Source organism: Rhinatrema bivittatum, chromosome 7 (assembly GCF_901001135.1).
Source record: "Rhinatrema bivittatum chromosome 7, aRhiBiv1.1, whole genome shotgun sequence".
In the NCBI taxonomy this organism is placed as follows: Eukaryota; Metazoa; Chordata; class Amphibia; order Gymnophiona; family Rhinatrematidae; genus Rhinatrema; species Rhinatrema bivittatum.
Window position 1 is genome coordinate 32370552 of NC_042621.1, and position 17449 is coordinate 32388000.

Sequence of the window (17449 nt, forward strand, 5' to 3'; positions counted from 1 at the left end):
ATTGATCTGTACAGTTCCATCCTTTTTACCTAAGGTGGATAGTTTTTCCATGGAAAATAACGCATGTAGATTTGAACATACAGTCGATAGACATTTGTTTCCCTCTTCCTGACCTGAACACGGCCTCAGCAATGCCATCTCCTAAGGCGGCTAAAAGTACAAGAGATATGGAACACGATGCTTGCATTTAGTTATACTGAGGGATGGCAGTCTTCAGACAGCTCTTTTAGCTAGGTAAATGCCCTTTGCAACTTCCCCTCACCATTTAATACTAATTCTACAAAGTGATCATGTTACCATAAGTCATGATTTATAAACTTGTTGCTTTACAGCTCAGAATGTGTCTTTCTCACTTTTATTTATCCTCTGCAAAGTCTCCTGTTTATGTCCAGACCTGCAGCCCTTGAAACTCCCCTAATACACAGCACTCTGCAGCTTTCATTTTCATTAATACCTGGTTTTAGATCTCCTCATCCGCCTGCTGACCAAAGCCTTTGAGGGTTATGAGATGGAGCACATGATCACCGCATTCCTGCTGGCTCGCCAGTGTGCCCTTGAAGGCCCAGCTGTGTTCATGCCGTACACAGAGTGGTTTAAGGTAAGAGGAGAGATTTTCAGGCTCTAATACTTCATTGACCAACACAAGAACTATCTACGCATAATTATGTTCATGAGCTTTTAGGACTACACAGAGCCTATTTTAAGGTATGATTTGTGCAGGGCAGAGCTGGCATCTTTTCTACAGAGGGCTTCTAGTAGGGCATTAAACTTTCATTACTATATTCTCTTCCTCTAGATTTCCTTTGGGAATGCAAGTGGTTACCATGGCAGCAGTAAGAAGTCTTTGATCTTCCTTTTGAAATTCCTTTCTGACCTTGTGCCCTATGAAGCTCCGCATTACCTGAAGGTAAGTTGCTTTGAGGGGATATTCTGATGGTCAGTGTTATAAGATGGACAAAGAAAGATCTGAGGAAGGGACAGTGGTACCAACTGGAGTGATGGGATAAGAGCTGCCTTATTCTGAGTAAACCAGGTGTAACTCTGTGAATGAGTCTTTGTTAACAATGTATGTAATTCTGTCTTTGTGCATAAGGTACATATCCTTTATCCTCCATTTGTGCAAACGAAATACCGCCCACTATTGCTGGAATACATTGCCCTGGCCAAAACCCGACTCGCAGATCTCAAGGTTAGTGATTGATCCCCATTTGTTGCATGTGATCCTCACTTTGTGGAGAGGTGCTACGGGACCATCTGTAACAGACTGCTCCATGCAGCTTTCTGCCTGTCAAACAGATGTGAGTCATTGTTGAGAGAGTGGTGCTCAGCACATACCTTGTCCTGATCACCAAAGTGACAGGAGACTGAGTCAGGATTGAATGGGACATAAGGAACATTGTTATCAGTATGTGCTCTGGGTATGAGATATTGCATATTTGACATATGACTTTTTTTTTTTTTTAAAGGATTCTATTGAAGACATGGGACTGTATGAGGATTTATTTTCAGCTAAGGAAAATGTCCAGGTAGTGCAGCGGATCTACGCTGTTCAACATAGTGCTGTGCTTTGTGAACCTGTGGGATTCAAGAAACGCATGCCTGACACATGCATCCATGGTTTCTGAATGCAGAGCCAGTGTGTAAAATACCATATTCTCACAGCCTGTACTGCAGAAAACTATTGCTGTGCTCAAAACATGACAACACTAGTCATGCACTGGGCATGAGAGTTAAGAATCATAGTCCTGCAGCTGTGTATAATCCCTCTCTCTCTCTCTCTCTCTCTACTCTGAAGTCTTACTGCTGCCAAGATATGCTGATGTCCCATGCTGTACAAAACCCAGGAAGAAAAACACTTTGTCATTACAAAATGACTGCGCATATTTGGGATATCAGTTTCTTCTGACATAAGCCATATGTGTGCGACTTTCACATTTATTTATTTAAACATTTTATATACTGTTGTTCCATTTATAGATCACAATGGTTTAAAAAGTGACATTCATAGTTATAACTCAACAAACAAGCAGTTGATTACAGAGGTGGTATTCATTGGCAGGCATTATCAAGTGAAATTTTCTAGCGTAATTTAATTGATCCAGTATATAAGGTTAAGGGTAGAGGTAATTGACATGAAGTGATAATTTTCATGTCTTAGTGAGTTGTTTTGAGAGTCTTGCATTCTCTTGTTTGATTTATTCTTCATAATTTGATTATTATCTTTTCCCTGTACGTACCCAGATCAGTCCAGACTCCTGGGTTTTGCCTCTCCATCAGCAGATGGAGACAGAGAAGTTTTGACTGACTCTGCCCAATACCCAAAGGCAGTGGTTCTCAACCGGTGTGTCGTGTGTTGCGAAGCACTGGCAGGTGTGTCGCGCACCTGCTGTTCTTCCCCCCCCCCCCCCCCCCCCATTTCACCTCAGCGAGATGAACATTGCTGCCATTCGTGCCCGGGCTATCAGCACATTCAAGCCCTGAGGGGAATGGCAGCAGTGTTTGTGGAAGCCAGCAACAGGAACGTGACCTTTTCTTCTTCCCTTCCCTGTGGCCTGGAAGAGGAAGTGATGTTTACTGGGCACACGGGAGAAGAAAAGGCCATGCATGCTGCTGCTGCAGAAATCACATTCAATGCTGGCTGGCCACTTTGCCAGGGCCTGCAAGAGTACGGTGTCGCTGCCCCCCCCCCCCCCCCTCCAACCTCCCTTTCTCTCACCAGCACGACACCAGTAAGAAAATATAAAATTAATAATAATAATGAAACTGCAAAAAAAAAAAAAAAAAGGCTGGAGTGGGGAGAAAAGCATAGAATTATATTCTCAGCTGATTGCTCTGTGCCGCGATCGATCGCAGCAGAAGCAAACAGCTGAGTGCTGCCTTCTTAGTGCTGTGGGGCTGGGGAGGTCACTCCTGCTGCAGTTTCCAGCCTGTCAGGACTCTGCTTTTTAATAGCAGCATACCGGCTACCTTGTGCTGTAGCTGCTATGTGTGCTGTGGTTGGGGATGAGTGAGTCAGAGAGTAAGCCAGCATGTGTGAAAGTGTATGAGAAAATGTGTGTGTAAGTAAGAGAAATGTGTGAGAGCAAGAGACTGCTCAGGAAAGTCACTGTTATCCCAGGATAAGCAGGATGCTAGTCCTCATATGGGTGACGTCACTGATGGAGCCCTATCCCGGAAAACTTTCTGTCAAAGTTTCTAGAAACTTTTGACTGGCATCCTGAGCCTACTGAGCATGCCCAGCATGCCATGATCTCTCGAGTCACAGGGGTCTCCCTTCAGTCTTCTTTTTTCCGCAAAGCCGTTAGCCTCGCGGTTATAGGAGTCCTGTGTGGTGAATTTTCACTACATAAAAAAAATTTAAAAAACTCGTAAAAACTTTAAAGCGCCGTAGGGGTCTCCCTTTTTTCCACCATTGGTAAGTCTTTACATTTTTCCGATCAGTTCTGTTACCGCTAAACCATGTCAGAAGGTTGTCGACAGCTGTCCGGCCTTCGCTATGGCTATGGGTTTCAATAAGTGCCCGAATTGTTCCCGTACTATGTCCATAACGGACCCACACATCGAGTGTGTACTTTGCCTCGGCGAGGAACATGACGTTTCAACGTGCCCAAGATGAGCCGAGATGACGCCGAAAGGCAGAAAACTGCGCATGGAAAAAATAGAACATTTATTCCATCTTCAACTAATGCCATCGACTTCAACTTCCACACAGTCATCTCCGGCTGGAGCGATTCGGAAGGTCGTCTTCAAAACAAAACGTATACCGGATGAAGCAGGCGATCGGCCTTCACCGACCCCTTCAAAATCATTGATAAAGTCTACATCTGTCATCGAAAAAGGTGTCGAACATCGGCAGAAACATAGTCATCGACACCGGAGGCCTCACGATCCTGAATTGGATCCGATAACCGGAGTTCCATTGACAAGTCTCGAATCAACTCCAAAGAAGCCTCGGAGAGAGGACTCTCCATGTCCAGCGAGGCCTTTGACTCCTAGGCGATCCCCACCGATATCAGTGCCAGGAACCGTACCTCCACAGGGCCCTGCGGAGGTACCGGTATCGCCTTCACTGTCTCCCCCCATAGCTGCTCTGGCTTCACCAGCTATGAGGGCGGAACTGGACGGTTACGTCTGCCAGGCAGTTCGAGACGCACTCAGTGACATGCCTCCGATGCCAGCACCGATCACGGTTCCGCCATTGATGCCAGCACCATCGCTGGTACCGGTTCCAATCCCATCACCGGTGCCCATTCCAATGCCATTGCCGACTCCATCACCGGTTCCAGTTCAGCCAACACCGATGCCGGATATGTCCTTTTTTGCGCCAATTTTAGCGAAATTGGACACACTCATTGGTGCTATCCCGGTACACCCACCCAATGTCCCGGCGCCAAGACCGATGGAAGAAGAAATAGTGAAGGAAGGTACCGATGCCTGAACCTATCCCAGATCCGTCGGGAATCTCACATTCACGGCCATCGTTTTCTCCACTATTTCCATCGAAACCATAGGAGAAACCATTGATGCCGTCGATTCCATCTATTCCTATTCCATTGACGACGCTTCGTCCACGTTCATCGGACACTTGGGAGGATCCAAATACTGACTCTTCCTCAGAGGAAGTCCTCTCAGAACCTTCTCCTCCAGAAGAAAGAAGGAAATCCCCTCCAGAGGACCTTTCTTTTTCAAATTTCATCAAAGACATGGCTGATACCATCCCTTTTCAGCTGGAATCTGGAGAGGATACTAGACAGAAGACTCTGGAGGTATTACAATTCATGGACCCACCTAAAGAAGTCCTGGCGATACCAGTTCACAATGTCCTAGTCGACTTTCAACTCAGGCTATGGGAGCATCCCTGCACCATACCACCGGTGAATAAAAGAACTGATGCTACGTACCTAGTCCAACATATCCCAGGCTTCCAAAAAACTCAACTACCCCATCAATCGGTAGTAGTAGAGTCAGCTCAGAAGAGGTCAAAAAGAATTAAACCTCATTCATCAAATCCTCCTGGGAAAGACAACAGGTTTTTGGACACCATCGGCAGGAAATGTCTCAGGGGTCCATGCTAGTATCCAGAATTGCGTCCTACCAACTCTATATGATGCAATATCAGCGTAATTTGTGGAAACAAATTCAGGAACTCTCAGAATCTCTTCCCCAACAATTTCAAGATTCCTCAATAGTATCAGCCATAAGGGCCTGGAGGCTGGGAAACATGAAATTCGTGCAGCTTATGATAGCTTCAAGACTTCATCTAGAATGTCTGCCACTGGCATAAGTGCCCGCAGATGGGCCTGGCTCAAGGCCTCCAACCTGAGACCAGAAGTACAAGAGAAACTTGCTGATCTTCCTTGTGCAGGGGATAATCTCTTTGGAGATAAAATACGGGAAGCAGTTTCCCAACTGAAGGAACATTCGTAAACCTTGCGACAGCTCTCCTCTGCTCCTCAGGAGTCCCAAACATCCTCATGAAGACTCCCAAGGAAGGATTCAAACGCCCATATTATAGACCACGGAGGTACTATCCACCTCCTGCCTGTGGAAGGTCATCTAGGCCAGCACAAAGACCGCAGACCCGACGACCAAGAGCACCTAGAGCTCAACCCCCTCCGCAAACAGGCCCGACTTCGGGATTTTGAAATCTCACCAGAAAACAGAAGTCTACTTGTCAATCCGACCCCAAATTTGCCAGTGGGAGGTCAGATCACTTTCTTTCAACACAATTGGTCGCACATCACTACAGACCAATGGGTACTCTCGATAACATCTCAAGGGTACCACCTAGACTTTCTCACTGTACCAAACGATACTCCACCCACCTCATCTTGGACAGTAAACAATCAATCCACACTCTTACAAAAAGAATTATCCACTCTTCTGAGAGCCAGGGCCGTGGCACCAGTTCCCCGATCTCAGCAGAGCAGAGGATTCTACTCCCGTTATTTCCTCATTCCAAAGAAAACAGGAGGCCCATGTCCCATATTGGACCTCCGGAAACTCAACAAATACCTGAAAAAAGAAAAATTCAGGTTGGTATCATTGGGCATCATGCTACCTCTATTTCAAAAAGGAGATTGGCTCTGTTCCCTGGATCTTCAAGATGCTTACGCTCACATTCCAATATTCCCTCCTCATCACAAGTATCTGCGATTCCTAGTAGGAAGTCAACATTTCCAATACAAGGTGCTACCATTCGGTCTTGCCTCAGCACCTTGAGTGTTCACAAAGTGCCTGGCAGTGGCAGCTGCCCACTTGCACAAGGAAGGCGTGCATGTGTTTCCTTACCTGGACAATTGGCTAATCAGAAGCCAAACAAGACAAGGAGCTCTCAGCTTTCTCAAGCTCACAATAACTCTACTCCATTCATTGGGATTCCTCATCAACTACCAGAAATCCCACGTCATACCATCTCACCTGTTACAATTCATCGGAGCAGAATTAAACATCATAATTAAAAAGCTTTCCTTCCAAAAGACCGCGCACAGACACTCGCCTCGTTAGCAGGCTCTCTCAGCGCATGCACGCAAATAATAGCTCATCATTGTCTCACTCTTTTGGGTCACATGGCCTCCACAGTTCACGTCACTCCTATGGCCAGATTAGCCATGAGAGTTACTCAATGGACACTCAGAAACCAATGGATACAAGCCATTCAATCACTGTCTTATCCAGTTCAAGTAACTCAGCAACTACGGTCCTCGTTCCTATGGTGGACAAACATGGACAACTTTCTCACAGGCCTACCTTTCCAACAACCAATTCCGCAAGTAATGTTAACTACAGATGCATCCACCTTCGGGTGGGGAGCACACATTGGTCATCTGCAGACTCAAGGTACTTGGACAAAACTCGAAGCTACATTTCAGATAAATTTCCTAGAGCTTCGAGCTATACGTTATGCGCTGCATGCGTTCAAGGACTGCCTGTCCCACAAGACTGTTCTGATACAAACAGACAACACGGTAGCCATGTGGTACATAAACAGGGAGGTACGGGCTAGTATCTCCTTTGTCAAGAAACTGCACAGATTTGTAACTGGGCCCTAACACACTCAATGTTTCTTCGGGCTACTTATCTGGCAGGCATTCACAACGTAGTGGCGGATTGCCTCCGTCGTCAATTCCAACCTCACGAGTGGTCTCTGGATCCAGTAGTAGCGATCAAGATCTTTCAGCGTTGGGGCCAACCAACAGTAGACATCTTTGCCTCACAACTGAATAACAAAGTGGACAATTTTTGCTCCCTGCACAAGCAGAGAAACCACTTACCCAGGGATGCCTTTGCTCGCCACTGGAATTCAGGCCTTATATACGCGTATCCCCCGATACCGCTAATAACCAAAACCCTAGTGAAGCTACAACAGGACAAAGGGTCCATGATACTCATAGCCCCATATTGGCCTTGACAAGTATGGTTTCCAATACTCCTCGATCTCTCAATCAGAGACCCAATTCTCCTGGGCACAGCACCCACTCTCATAACTCAGGATCAGGGCAGGTTGCGTCATCCCAACCTTCAATCCCTATCCCTCACAGCATGGATGTTGAAAGCTTGATTCTACAACCTCTCAATCTTTCAACTAATGTCTCTCAAGTGCTTGTAGCTTCACGTAAACCCTCCTCACGAAAGAACTATCGTGCTAAATGGAAACTGTTTACGATGTGGTGCACACAAAACAGTGTTGACCCTTTTTCCTGCACTACATCATCTTTATTAGACTATCTATGGCATCTCTCAGACTCTGGTCTCCAGACCTCAACTATAAGAGTACATTTAAGTGCAATCTCAGCTTATCACAATACCGTTGGGGATGCACTGATATCAGTACAACCTCCACACTGACCACCAGTCAAGGAATGGAACCTTAATGTAGAATTAACGAGGCTCATGCGTTCTCCTTTTGAACCCATGGATTCCTGTGCTATTAAATTTCTCACTTGGAAGACTATCTTCGTAATAGCCATCACATCTGCGAGAAGGGTTAGCAAGTTACAAGCACTTGTTACGTACTCACCCTACACAAAATTCCTCCATGACCGAGTGGCACTCCGTGTACACTCAAAATTTCTCCCCAAGGTAGTTACGGAATTCCACTTGAATCAATCCATCATCTTGCCTACTTTCTTCCCAAAACCGCACTCTTATCAAGGTGAGAGGGCTTTACACACCTTGGACTGTAAGCCTGCGCTTGTGTACTACTTAGATTGCACTACAGCCCATAGGAAATCCACCCAGCTCTTTGTTTCTTTTGATCAAAACAAACCTGGAAAAGCAGTGGGCAAGCAAACTCTATCTAATTGGCTTGCAGATTGTATACAAGTTTGTTATGAAAAAGCAGGCTTTCCTCTCCAGGGGCGAGTAAAGGCTCACTCAGTAAGAGCAATGTCAACCTCAGTACCACACTATCGTTCAGTGGGTGGTACTGAGGTGACATATGTAAAGCCACAACATGGAGTTCTCTTCACACCTTTGTAGCTCACTACTGTCTTGACAAGGAAGGATGACAAGATTCAGCCTATGGACAATCTGTCTTAAAGAACTTGTTTCCAGCATGATCCAACTCCTTCCACATCCAATCTTTCGTGATTTCAGGCTGCCTCATTTTTCCCAACAGTACACCAGTTGTTGTGCGTGTTGCACAAGTTGTACACTGTTGGTCCAATACAAAAATGACTCAGCCTGTAGCTTGCTAATCACCCATATGTGAGGACTAGCATCCTGCTTGTCCTGGGATAAAGCAAAATTGCTTACCTTGTAATAGGTGTTATCCCAGGACAGCAGGATGTAGTCCTCATGAAACCCACCCGCCACCCTGCGGAGTTGCTCAGTGCTGTCACATCCAGATGTGGTGTGTTTCCTCAGAGGAGTAAGGCATTTGAAGCCCCCTGTCCATCCGGTATGTGCGTCGTGGAATCTTAATTTGGTCCTTCGCATATTGTGTGATCCGCCGTTTGAACTCCTTAAAACGGTGACGAAGGATCTTACCTTGAAGACGGGGTTTTTGGTGGCTATATGCTCAGCTCGCAGAATTTCTGAGTTACAGGCTCTCTCTTGTAGGGAACTTTTTTTGAGGATTTCTGATTCGGGGGTATCTCTTCGAACTGTTCCATCTTTTTTGCCCAGAGTGGTCTCCTCTTTTCATTTAAGTCAATCAGTTGAGCTTCCGGCTTTTCCTAATTTGTCGAACGATGTACAACACGCACGAGAGCTTCGTCTGTTAGATGTTCGGTGATCCTTGTTACGTTACTTGGAAATCACAAACCCTTTCAGACTCTCAGATCATTTATTTGTCCTATGGAGTGGTCCCAGGAAGGGTAATAAGGTGTCTAAAACGACAATTGCACAATGGTTGAGAGAAGCCATTTCCTCTGAATACATTTGTAAAGGCAGACCTGTTCCTGAGGGCCTGAAGGCCCATTCTATTTGCTCTCAAGCAGCTTCGTGGGCTGAATGCCAGTTTGTATCGCCTCAGGAGATTTGCAGAGCTGCTACTTGGAAGAAGCTCCACACATTTGCTCGCCACTACAGGTTGGACGTTCAGTCTCCTGGGGATTTTGGCAGTGGCATCCTGCGCGTGGGACTCACACAGTCCCACCCGATTTAGGGAAGCTTTGGTACATCCCATGGCCTGGACTGATCCGGGTACATACAGGAAAAAGAAAATTGGTTCTTACCTGATAATTTTCGTTCCTGTAGTACTACAGATCAGTACAGACACCCACCCAAGGATTAGGAGGTGGGTAACATGGAGATCTGTATTTCAAAAGTCCGCGCGCGCATATTCAGGTTATGTTATTGCAGCATACTAAGAAACGGGCCAATTCAGTAAAAACGCAGGAGAGCGGGCGCGCGCACAGGCCACTCTCCTGTGCGTGCGATTCAGTATTTTAATTTATTAAAATTAGGCCCGGCGGTAAAAAAGAGGCGGTAGGGACACTACCGCGTCCCTAGCGTCTCTTTTGACGGAAGCGGCGGCTGTCAGCGGGTTTGACAGCCAACGCTCAATTTTGCCGGCGTCAGTTCTCGAGTCCGCTGACAGCTATGGGTTTGGAAACCGGACACCGGCAAAATTGAGCGTCCAGTTTTTGACCCACCAGCTGCGGGCCCATTTAACATTTTTTATTTTTTTATTTTTTACTTTTTTAAACTTTCGGGACCTTCGACTTAATATCACCATGATATTAAGTCGGAAGGTGCACAGAAAAGCAGTGCTTTTCTGTGCACTTTCCAGGTGCCCGGAGAAATTTGCACCTACTTTTGGGTAGGCGCTAATTTCTGAAAGCAAAATGTGCGGCTTGGCTGCACATTTTGCTTTCGGAATCGCGCGGGAATACCTAATAGGGCCATCAACATGCATTTGAATGTTGCGGGCGCTATTAGGTTCGGGGGGGGTTGGACGCGCATTTTAGACGGGTTATTACCCCTTACTGAATAAGGGGTAAAGCTAGAGCGTCCAAATGCCGGCTAACAGGGCGCTCCGTTGGAGCGCACTGTACTATATCGGCCTGTAAGAAAGTTAAATGTTTACTCATTCTTGCAGTTCTGTTCTTGCTTGATTCATTGCTACTACTATTCTGCTTTGATACTCTATATATTGAAGGGATGCAGGAGGCACACCAGGTTAAGTGAGGGTGCCTTTCAAGTTTTTCTCTGTCTCCACCTGCTGGAAGGGAGGCATAACCCATGGTCTGGACTGATCCGTGGTACCACAGGAACGAAAATTATCAGGTAAGAACCAATTTTCTTATTCTGCAGCTATTGAGGTCTCTCGGTTGGGTAGTCAAGTCTTGCCAAGAGCCACCTGGTTCCCTCTCAGTCCTTGGAGTTCCTGGGAGCCCGATTCGACACACGAGTGGGGAAAGTGTTCCTTACCGAAGAGCGAATCAGCAGGGACAGGTTCAGGAATTGCTGTCCAAATATACTCCCAGGGTCTGGGATTACTTGCAAGTCCTTGGCTCGATGGCTTCCACCTTGGAGTTGGTTCCATGGGCCTTTGCACATATGAGACCTCTTCAGTCCGCATTACTGCGCGTTGGAACCTGGTGTCCGAACAATTTCATCTACCACTGGCTCTTACAGACAATGCACGCTCCAGTCTCCACTGGTGGCTCCTCTCCGACAACTTGCACCGCGGTGTGACCTTGGAAGTTCCCGCTTGGACGGTAGTCACCACGGATGCCAGTCTCTCCGGTTGGGGAGCAGTTTGTCAGGGGAGATCGGTGCAGGGGCAATGGTCAGTGGAGGAATCCCAATGGTTGATCAATCATTTGGAGACCAGAGCGGTATGCTTGATGTTACAAGCCTTTCTACCGCTTCTACAGGGGAAGTCGGTCAGGGTCCTGTCCGACAATGCAACTGCAGTGGCTTATATAAATCACCAGCGAGGAACCAGGAGCCAACCAGTGGCGGTTGAGACTCAGCAGTTGATGAGCTGGGCAGAACAACATCTAGTTAGCATTGCAGCCTCTCACATCTCTGGGACCGACAATGTGCAGGCAGATTTTCTCAGTCGCCACCGTCTCGATCCTGGGGAGTGGGAGCTCTCCGAAGATACGTTCAATCTCATATGTCGCAGGTGGTCCAGGCCGAGCATAGATTTGATGGCATTGTTCCGGAATGCCAAAGCCTCCCACTTCTTCAGTCATCACAGAGAGACAGGAGTGGAGGGAGTGGATGCCTTGGTTCTCCCTTGGCCAAAGAACGTCCTGCTGTATGTATTTCCGCCTTGGCCCTTAATCGGCAAGTGCTCCGGCGCATAGACGCTCACCCGTCAGATGTGATCCTGGTAGCTCCAGAATGGCCGAGACGCCCATGGTTTACGGATCTGATCCACCTAACGATGGAAGGTCTCCTCAGGCTTTGGGACGTCCTGAATCTGCTGCGTCAGGAGCCCATTTGTTTCGAAGAGGCAGATTGCTTTTGTCTAGCAGCATGGCTTTTGAGAGACAAAGTCTAAAGAACAGGGGTTATTCGGACGCAGTTGTAGCTACCCTTTTGCGTTCCAGGAAGACCTCTTTAGCCTATGTCAGGGTATGGGGGTTCTTTGAGTCCTGGTGTGTAGATCACAAAGTTGAGCCTACTCGGGCTCAGGTACCCGATATATTGTCTTTTCTACAGGCTGGCCTCGTTAAAGGTCTATCGTGTAGCTCTTTGCGGGTATAAGTAGAGGCCCTCGGTTGTTTTCGGGGCAAGATACGCGGGGTAGCCTTAGCTGCACATCTGGACGTGGCGCGTTTTCTCCGAGGGGCAAAACATTTGCGTCCTCAAGAATCCTTGCCCTTCGTGGAGCCTAAATTTGGTTCTCAAAGCTTTGTGTGCGGTACCCTTTGAACCCCTGAAGAGGGCGACATTGAAGGACCTTATATTGAAGGTGGTGTTTCTTGTGGCTATTTCTTCAACTCGCCGGGCGTTATCCTGCAGGGAGCCCTTTTTAAGGATCATGGACTCGGGAGTCTTGTTGTGAACAGTTCCTTCCTTTCTCCCGAAGGTGGTTTCCTCTCTTCATTTGAATCAGTCAGTGGAACTCCCATCCTTTATGGATTTGGATTGCTCTGATCCACTGACTAGAGACCTGAAAAAGTTGGATGTCCGCAGGGTGCTGTTGCAGTATCTGGCAGTTACAAACAGCTTCCGTATGTCGGACCATCTCTTTATGTTGTGGAGGGGCCCCCAAAAGAAGGGCACAAGGCATCTAGGGCGACGATCGCTCGTTGGGTGAAAGAGGCTATTGGTTCCGCTTACCTGCTTCATGGCTGGCCTCTTCCGGTTGGTCTTCGAGCACATTCTACCCGTTCACAGGCAACCTCCTGGGCAGAGTGTCAGCAAATTTCGCCACAAGAGATTTGTAGAGTGGCCATGTGAAAGTTGTTGCACACCTTTGCTAGACATCGCTTGGATGTTCAGGCTCCAGTATCTGGGGGGTTTGGTGAAGGTGTGATCCAAGTGGGACTCTCAGGGGCCCACCTCACGTAATAAAGCTCTGGTACATCCCAGGAGTCTGGACTGATCCAGGTACGTACAGGGAAAAGAAAATTGGTTCTTACCTGCTAATTTTCATTCCTGTAGTACCATGGATCAATCAGAGTCCCGCCCTTTTTCAGTATGAGATAATGGAGAGTCCGCTCGTTCAGTGCTGTTCTTTTCTTCTCTGCAGATTAGTTTCAGAGTTTCCGAGTTTTTTTTTCATGGGTTCTGCTCCTGCTTGGGGTTAATGAGCGGGCTGACTGAGTGCAGAGTTTTTCCCTCTGCCTTTGCGAGGATGAATTTGAAATTATAGTAGTTTATTGGATTTTAAAATGTTCTGCTTTGACACAGTGAAATACTGATGGACTGTAGGTGGCACCTTAGGGTAAAGGTCAGAGTCAGTCAAAACCTCTCTGTCTCCATCTGCTGGTGAGGAGGCAAAACCCAGGAGTCTGGACTGATCCATGGTACTACAGGAACGAAAATTAGCAGGTAAGAACCAATTTTCTTTTGTCCTTCTTGTTTTTGTAGTTCTGTCTATTCTGATGTTTTATATTAAATTGTAAGCGTTGTTGAATAGCCATGTTTTTAATTCACATTTAAATTTCTTTCTGTCTGGTAAAATACATAATGCCTCAGGCAGAGAGTTCCAGAGCTTTGGACCCGCAATTGAAAACACTCAATCTCTTGTTTGTCAGACGTGTGTACCATATTGTGGAAATAGACAGTAGACCTTTATTTTGAGCTCTTAGTGTTCACTGAGGATTCTGTGGTTGTAGTGTCATTTGTATACCACGTATCAACATTTTTAAGTGGTTCACAATAAAACAATCACAATATATAAAACATAAAATATCAAAATTAATAAATAATCATAAACATTTCAAAAAATAAAAACACAAACTCATTAAAAACACCATAAAACAGTACAATAAATAATGGGCTGCCTCTTTAACACTGTTAGATCAAAACCATATTCTGGATAGCATCATCTGCTAAAATCTCTGTAATATAACAGTAGCAAACGGACTTGTGTGTTATGGTAACAAAGAAAACGTTTCTCCCTTCTTATCATCTGCATGAGGAAGCCACAGTCCCAGGCACGCCAAGATGTGGAAAAGGCTATCAATATATTTGAAAATACAGGAAAAATCCCAGCCAGTGTGATGGAGGCAAGGTATTTAATGTTTGCCTGAACTGTAATACACAAAACAGAGAGATACATAAAGTTGGTAAAGAGCAGGCTTGCCATGGAGATCTTTCAGTGCCCCTCAGCATCTCTGCTGTTTCAATACAGAGAAACTCTCCTCCCCATAGCTCTGCCAGAAATGTAGCACCCCCTGCTGTTCCAGTACTGAGGCTTACGCACACACAGCTGACAATTCATCTTGGACCTGGCCCTCAACAAGCAGTGCTACGATACTCCTTTCACTCCCCCCACTCCCCATGCATAGCCCTGCCAGTGTACCTTATTTGTCCTGCAGCACCCCCTGCTGTTCCAGTACTGTGATGCACCCCTCTCCCCTCCTCAGCTCAATGCATAACTCTGCCAATGTACCTCATTTCTGTCCTGCAGGACCATCTGCTGTTCCAGTACTGTGATATTCCTCTCCCTTCCCCCACTCAATGCATAGCTCTGCCAGTGTCCCTCATTTCTGTCCTGTAGGACCCCCTGCTGTTGCAGTACTGTGATCTCTCTGCCCAGCTCAATGCATAGCTCTGCTAATGTACCTCATTTCTGTCCTGCAGCACCTCCTGCTGTTCCAGTACTGTGATATTCCTCTCCCTTCCCCCACTCAATGCATAGCTCTGCCAATGTACTGCACTCCTTTCCTATAGCACCTCAGCTGTTCCAGTACTGGGATATACCTCTCTCTCCCCTGCCCCCCTCCTCCCCCCAATGCATAGCTTTGCCAACATACCTTATTTTTGTCCTACAAGCCTCCGGCTATTTCCGTCCCGAGAATCACATCTGCAGCACTGCCAGCTATTTCTCTTCTGAAATCCTCATGCACAGCTCTACCAATGCATCTCTCTTCTGCCCTGCAGCATCTCCTGCTGTTCCATTATAGAAACTGCCCCTCCCACTGCTCCATGCACCTCAGTCCTGGCATTTAGCTTCCCATGTTATTTCAGCTTTGAGTGTTCTTACCCATCCACAGAGCTCGTCCTGCCTGTAACGTACTTTGTGCTTTCTGTCTTTGCCAGCATTTTTCGCAGACCTTACTTCACTGGCCGGTTTCTTCCCATGTTGCTCAAGCCACGAGTGGTCAGTATGTGTTTTTCTCCCTTATTTTGGATGCTTGCTTGTGAAAGAGAACATGCCTTCCCTGTACGTAACTGGATCAGTCCAGACCCTGGGTTATGTCACCAATCCAGCAGAGGGAGGCAGAGAAACATTCTACTGACTCTGACGTATACCCTGGGGTGCCACCTGCAGTCCATCAGTATTTCTCTGTCTCCCAGCAGAGGTGGACGTGCCTAACTCTGCAGTCTGTGGTAGTTTTTGTTTTCTAGTCAGGTAGTTTATGAGTTAATTTTTAGTAGGCTTTCTATCTCTCTTTCAGGCCTATCCTGTAAAGTGCGGCCACGTTTACCCTGCTCCTAAGCCGCTTTTAACTCACGTTCCGGCCGCGTTAGCCCTTCCTGCGATCCCGAATCCCCTTTAACCTACTCCTACCGCGTCCTAAATTCCCCGGGTAACCCCTTCCGCCCGCGGCATGTATATTGCATGCAAACGAGCGAATTAGCTCGATATTGCATGCAAACGAGCCAATTAGCTATTCCCCTAGCATCCCGTAACCCGCGCCCCGACTAACGCTACCTTTCCCTGCCGTTTTGTCGCGCGTTTAACCTGCAAACTTACCGCCTACCCTGACCCAGGCGGTAGAGGCATGGGTAAGGGTAGGTGGCAAGCTTTCCCCCAGCCCCCGCTCACCTGCCCCGGCCGCGATCATGGGTGCCGGTCTCCGTGGCAGCCCCAGTCCTCTCCCCTCCTCCCGAAGCCAGCTTTTTTTTTTGGCTTCGGGAGGAGGGGAGAGGACTGGGGCTGCCACGGAGACCGCTTTCCCCCGTGCAAGTAAGTTGTTTCGCCGCTTGTCTCTTCTCCCCCCTCCCGGAGCAGGGCGCGAAAAGCTGCCTTGCTCCGGGAGGGGGGGGGGAAGAGATGACAGCGGCGAATCCAAAAAATAAGCGAAAAAAACTTAAAAGCTAAAAGTAAGTTGCTTCGCCACTGTTATCTCTTCTCCCCCCCTCCCGGAGCAGGGCGCGAAAAGCCGCCTTGCTCCGGGAGGGGGGGAGAGAGATGACAGCAGCGAAGCTTTCCCCCAGCCCGGACGCCGGCAAAAAACTTACTTTTTTGCAGCCAGCCATGAGCACGAACACGATCTGGCCTGCCTTAGCTCCTCCCGACAAGATGGCCGCCTGCACGGGGAAAGCGTGCAATTGGCCGCTGAAGACGTGACGTCACGACATCACGTCTTGAGCGGCCAATTGCACGCTTTCCCCGTGCAGGCGGCCATCTTGTCGGGAGGAGCTAAGGCAGGCCAGATCGTGTTCGTGCTCATGGCTGGCTGCAAAAAAGTAAGATTTTTGCCGGCGTCCGGGCTGGGGGAAAGCTTCACCGTTGCTAGTGTCCCCCCCTCCTCCCGGAGCAAGGCGGCTTTTCCGCCCTGCTCCGAGAGGAGGGGGGACACTGAAAAGTCGTTTCGCCGCTGTCTTCGCCGTTGCTTCGCTGCTGTCAGTGTCCCCCCTCCTCCCGGAGCAAGGCGGCTTTTCCGCCCTGCTCCGAGAGGAGGGGGGACACTGAAAAGTCGTTTCGCCCCTGTCTTCGCCGCTGTCTTCGCCGTTGCTTCGCCGTTGTCAGTGTCCCTCCTCCTCCTGGAGCAAGGCGGCTTTTCGCGCCCTGCTCCGAGAGGAGGGGGGACACTGACAAGTCGTTTCGCCGTTGTTTCTGCGCTGTCGCCGCCGTTGCTTCCTGGTATCTGTCATTTCAAATGACATTTGAAATGACAGATACCAGCGTGGCGTGAAGCCTTAGGCCCGCGCACCCAGGATCCTGTATAGGCGCTCTATCCAGTATCCTGGGTTGCGCGGGACTAAGGCTTTTCGGACGCGGCTTACATTTACATATAATTAGGCTTCAGGATCGAGCGGTAGGTGAGCTGCACTGTGCGGGCGGTAACCGCGGGTGCCATAGGCACTAACGCAGCTCTTCCTACCGCTCGGTACTGGATCACCCTGTTTGTGAGAGGCTGTTCTTTTAATTTAAGTTATTTTATCTTCTTACCAGCGTCTCACTGCCTCCCGGGAGGTTGGGAGGTCCTGAAGGGACTATCCCTCCTGGTTCTGAGGCCGCCGGAGTTGGGGAGGTTTGGGAGGTTTGAACCCAGCAACCACTCCTGGCAGGGGTGATACCGGGGGGCCCGGCTCACTCACCCTACTTGGAGCAGCTCCCGGGATCCGCGGCGTTTGGTCAGTT

General features: G+C 48.0%; 1 protein-coding gene across 1 annotated transcript in view; it reads left to right on the plus strand.

The window, feature by feature from the left end:
- Positions 1 to 17449, plus strand: part of FANCA (FA complementation group A) — a 522319-nt gene that overhangs the window by 247887 nt on the left and 256983 nt on the right. The window contains exons 14-19 of the mRNA XM_029608211.1: positions 465 to 598; positions 797 to 907; positions 1094 to 1189; positions 1467 to 1526; positions 14058 to 14146; positions 15178 to 15238. Coding sequence (XP_029464071.1) covers positions 465 to 598; positions 797 to 907; positions 1094 to 1189; positions 1467 to 1526; positions 14058 to 14146; positions 15178 to 15238 — 551 coding nt within the window. The remainder of the gene's footprint in view (positions 1 to 464; positions 599 to 796; positions 908 to 1093; positions 1190 to 1466; positions 1527 to 14057; positions 14147 to 15177; positions 15239 to 17449) is intronic.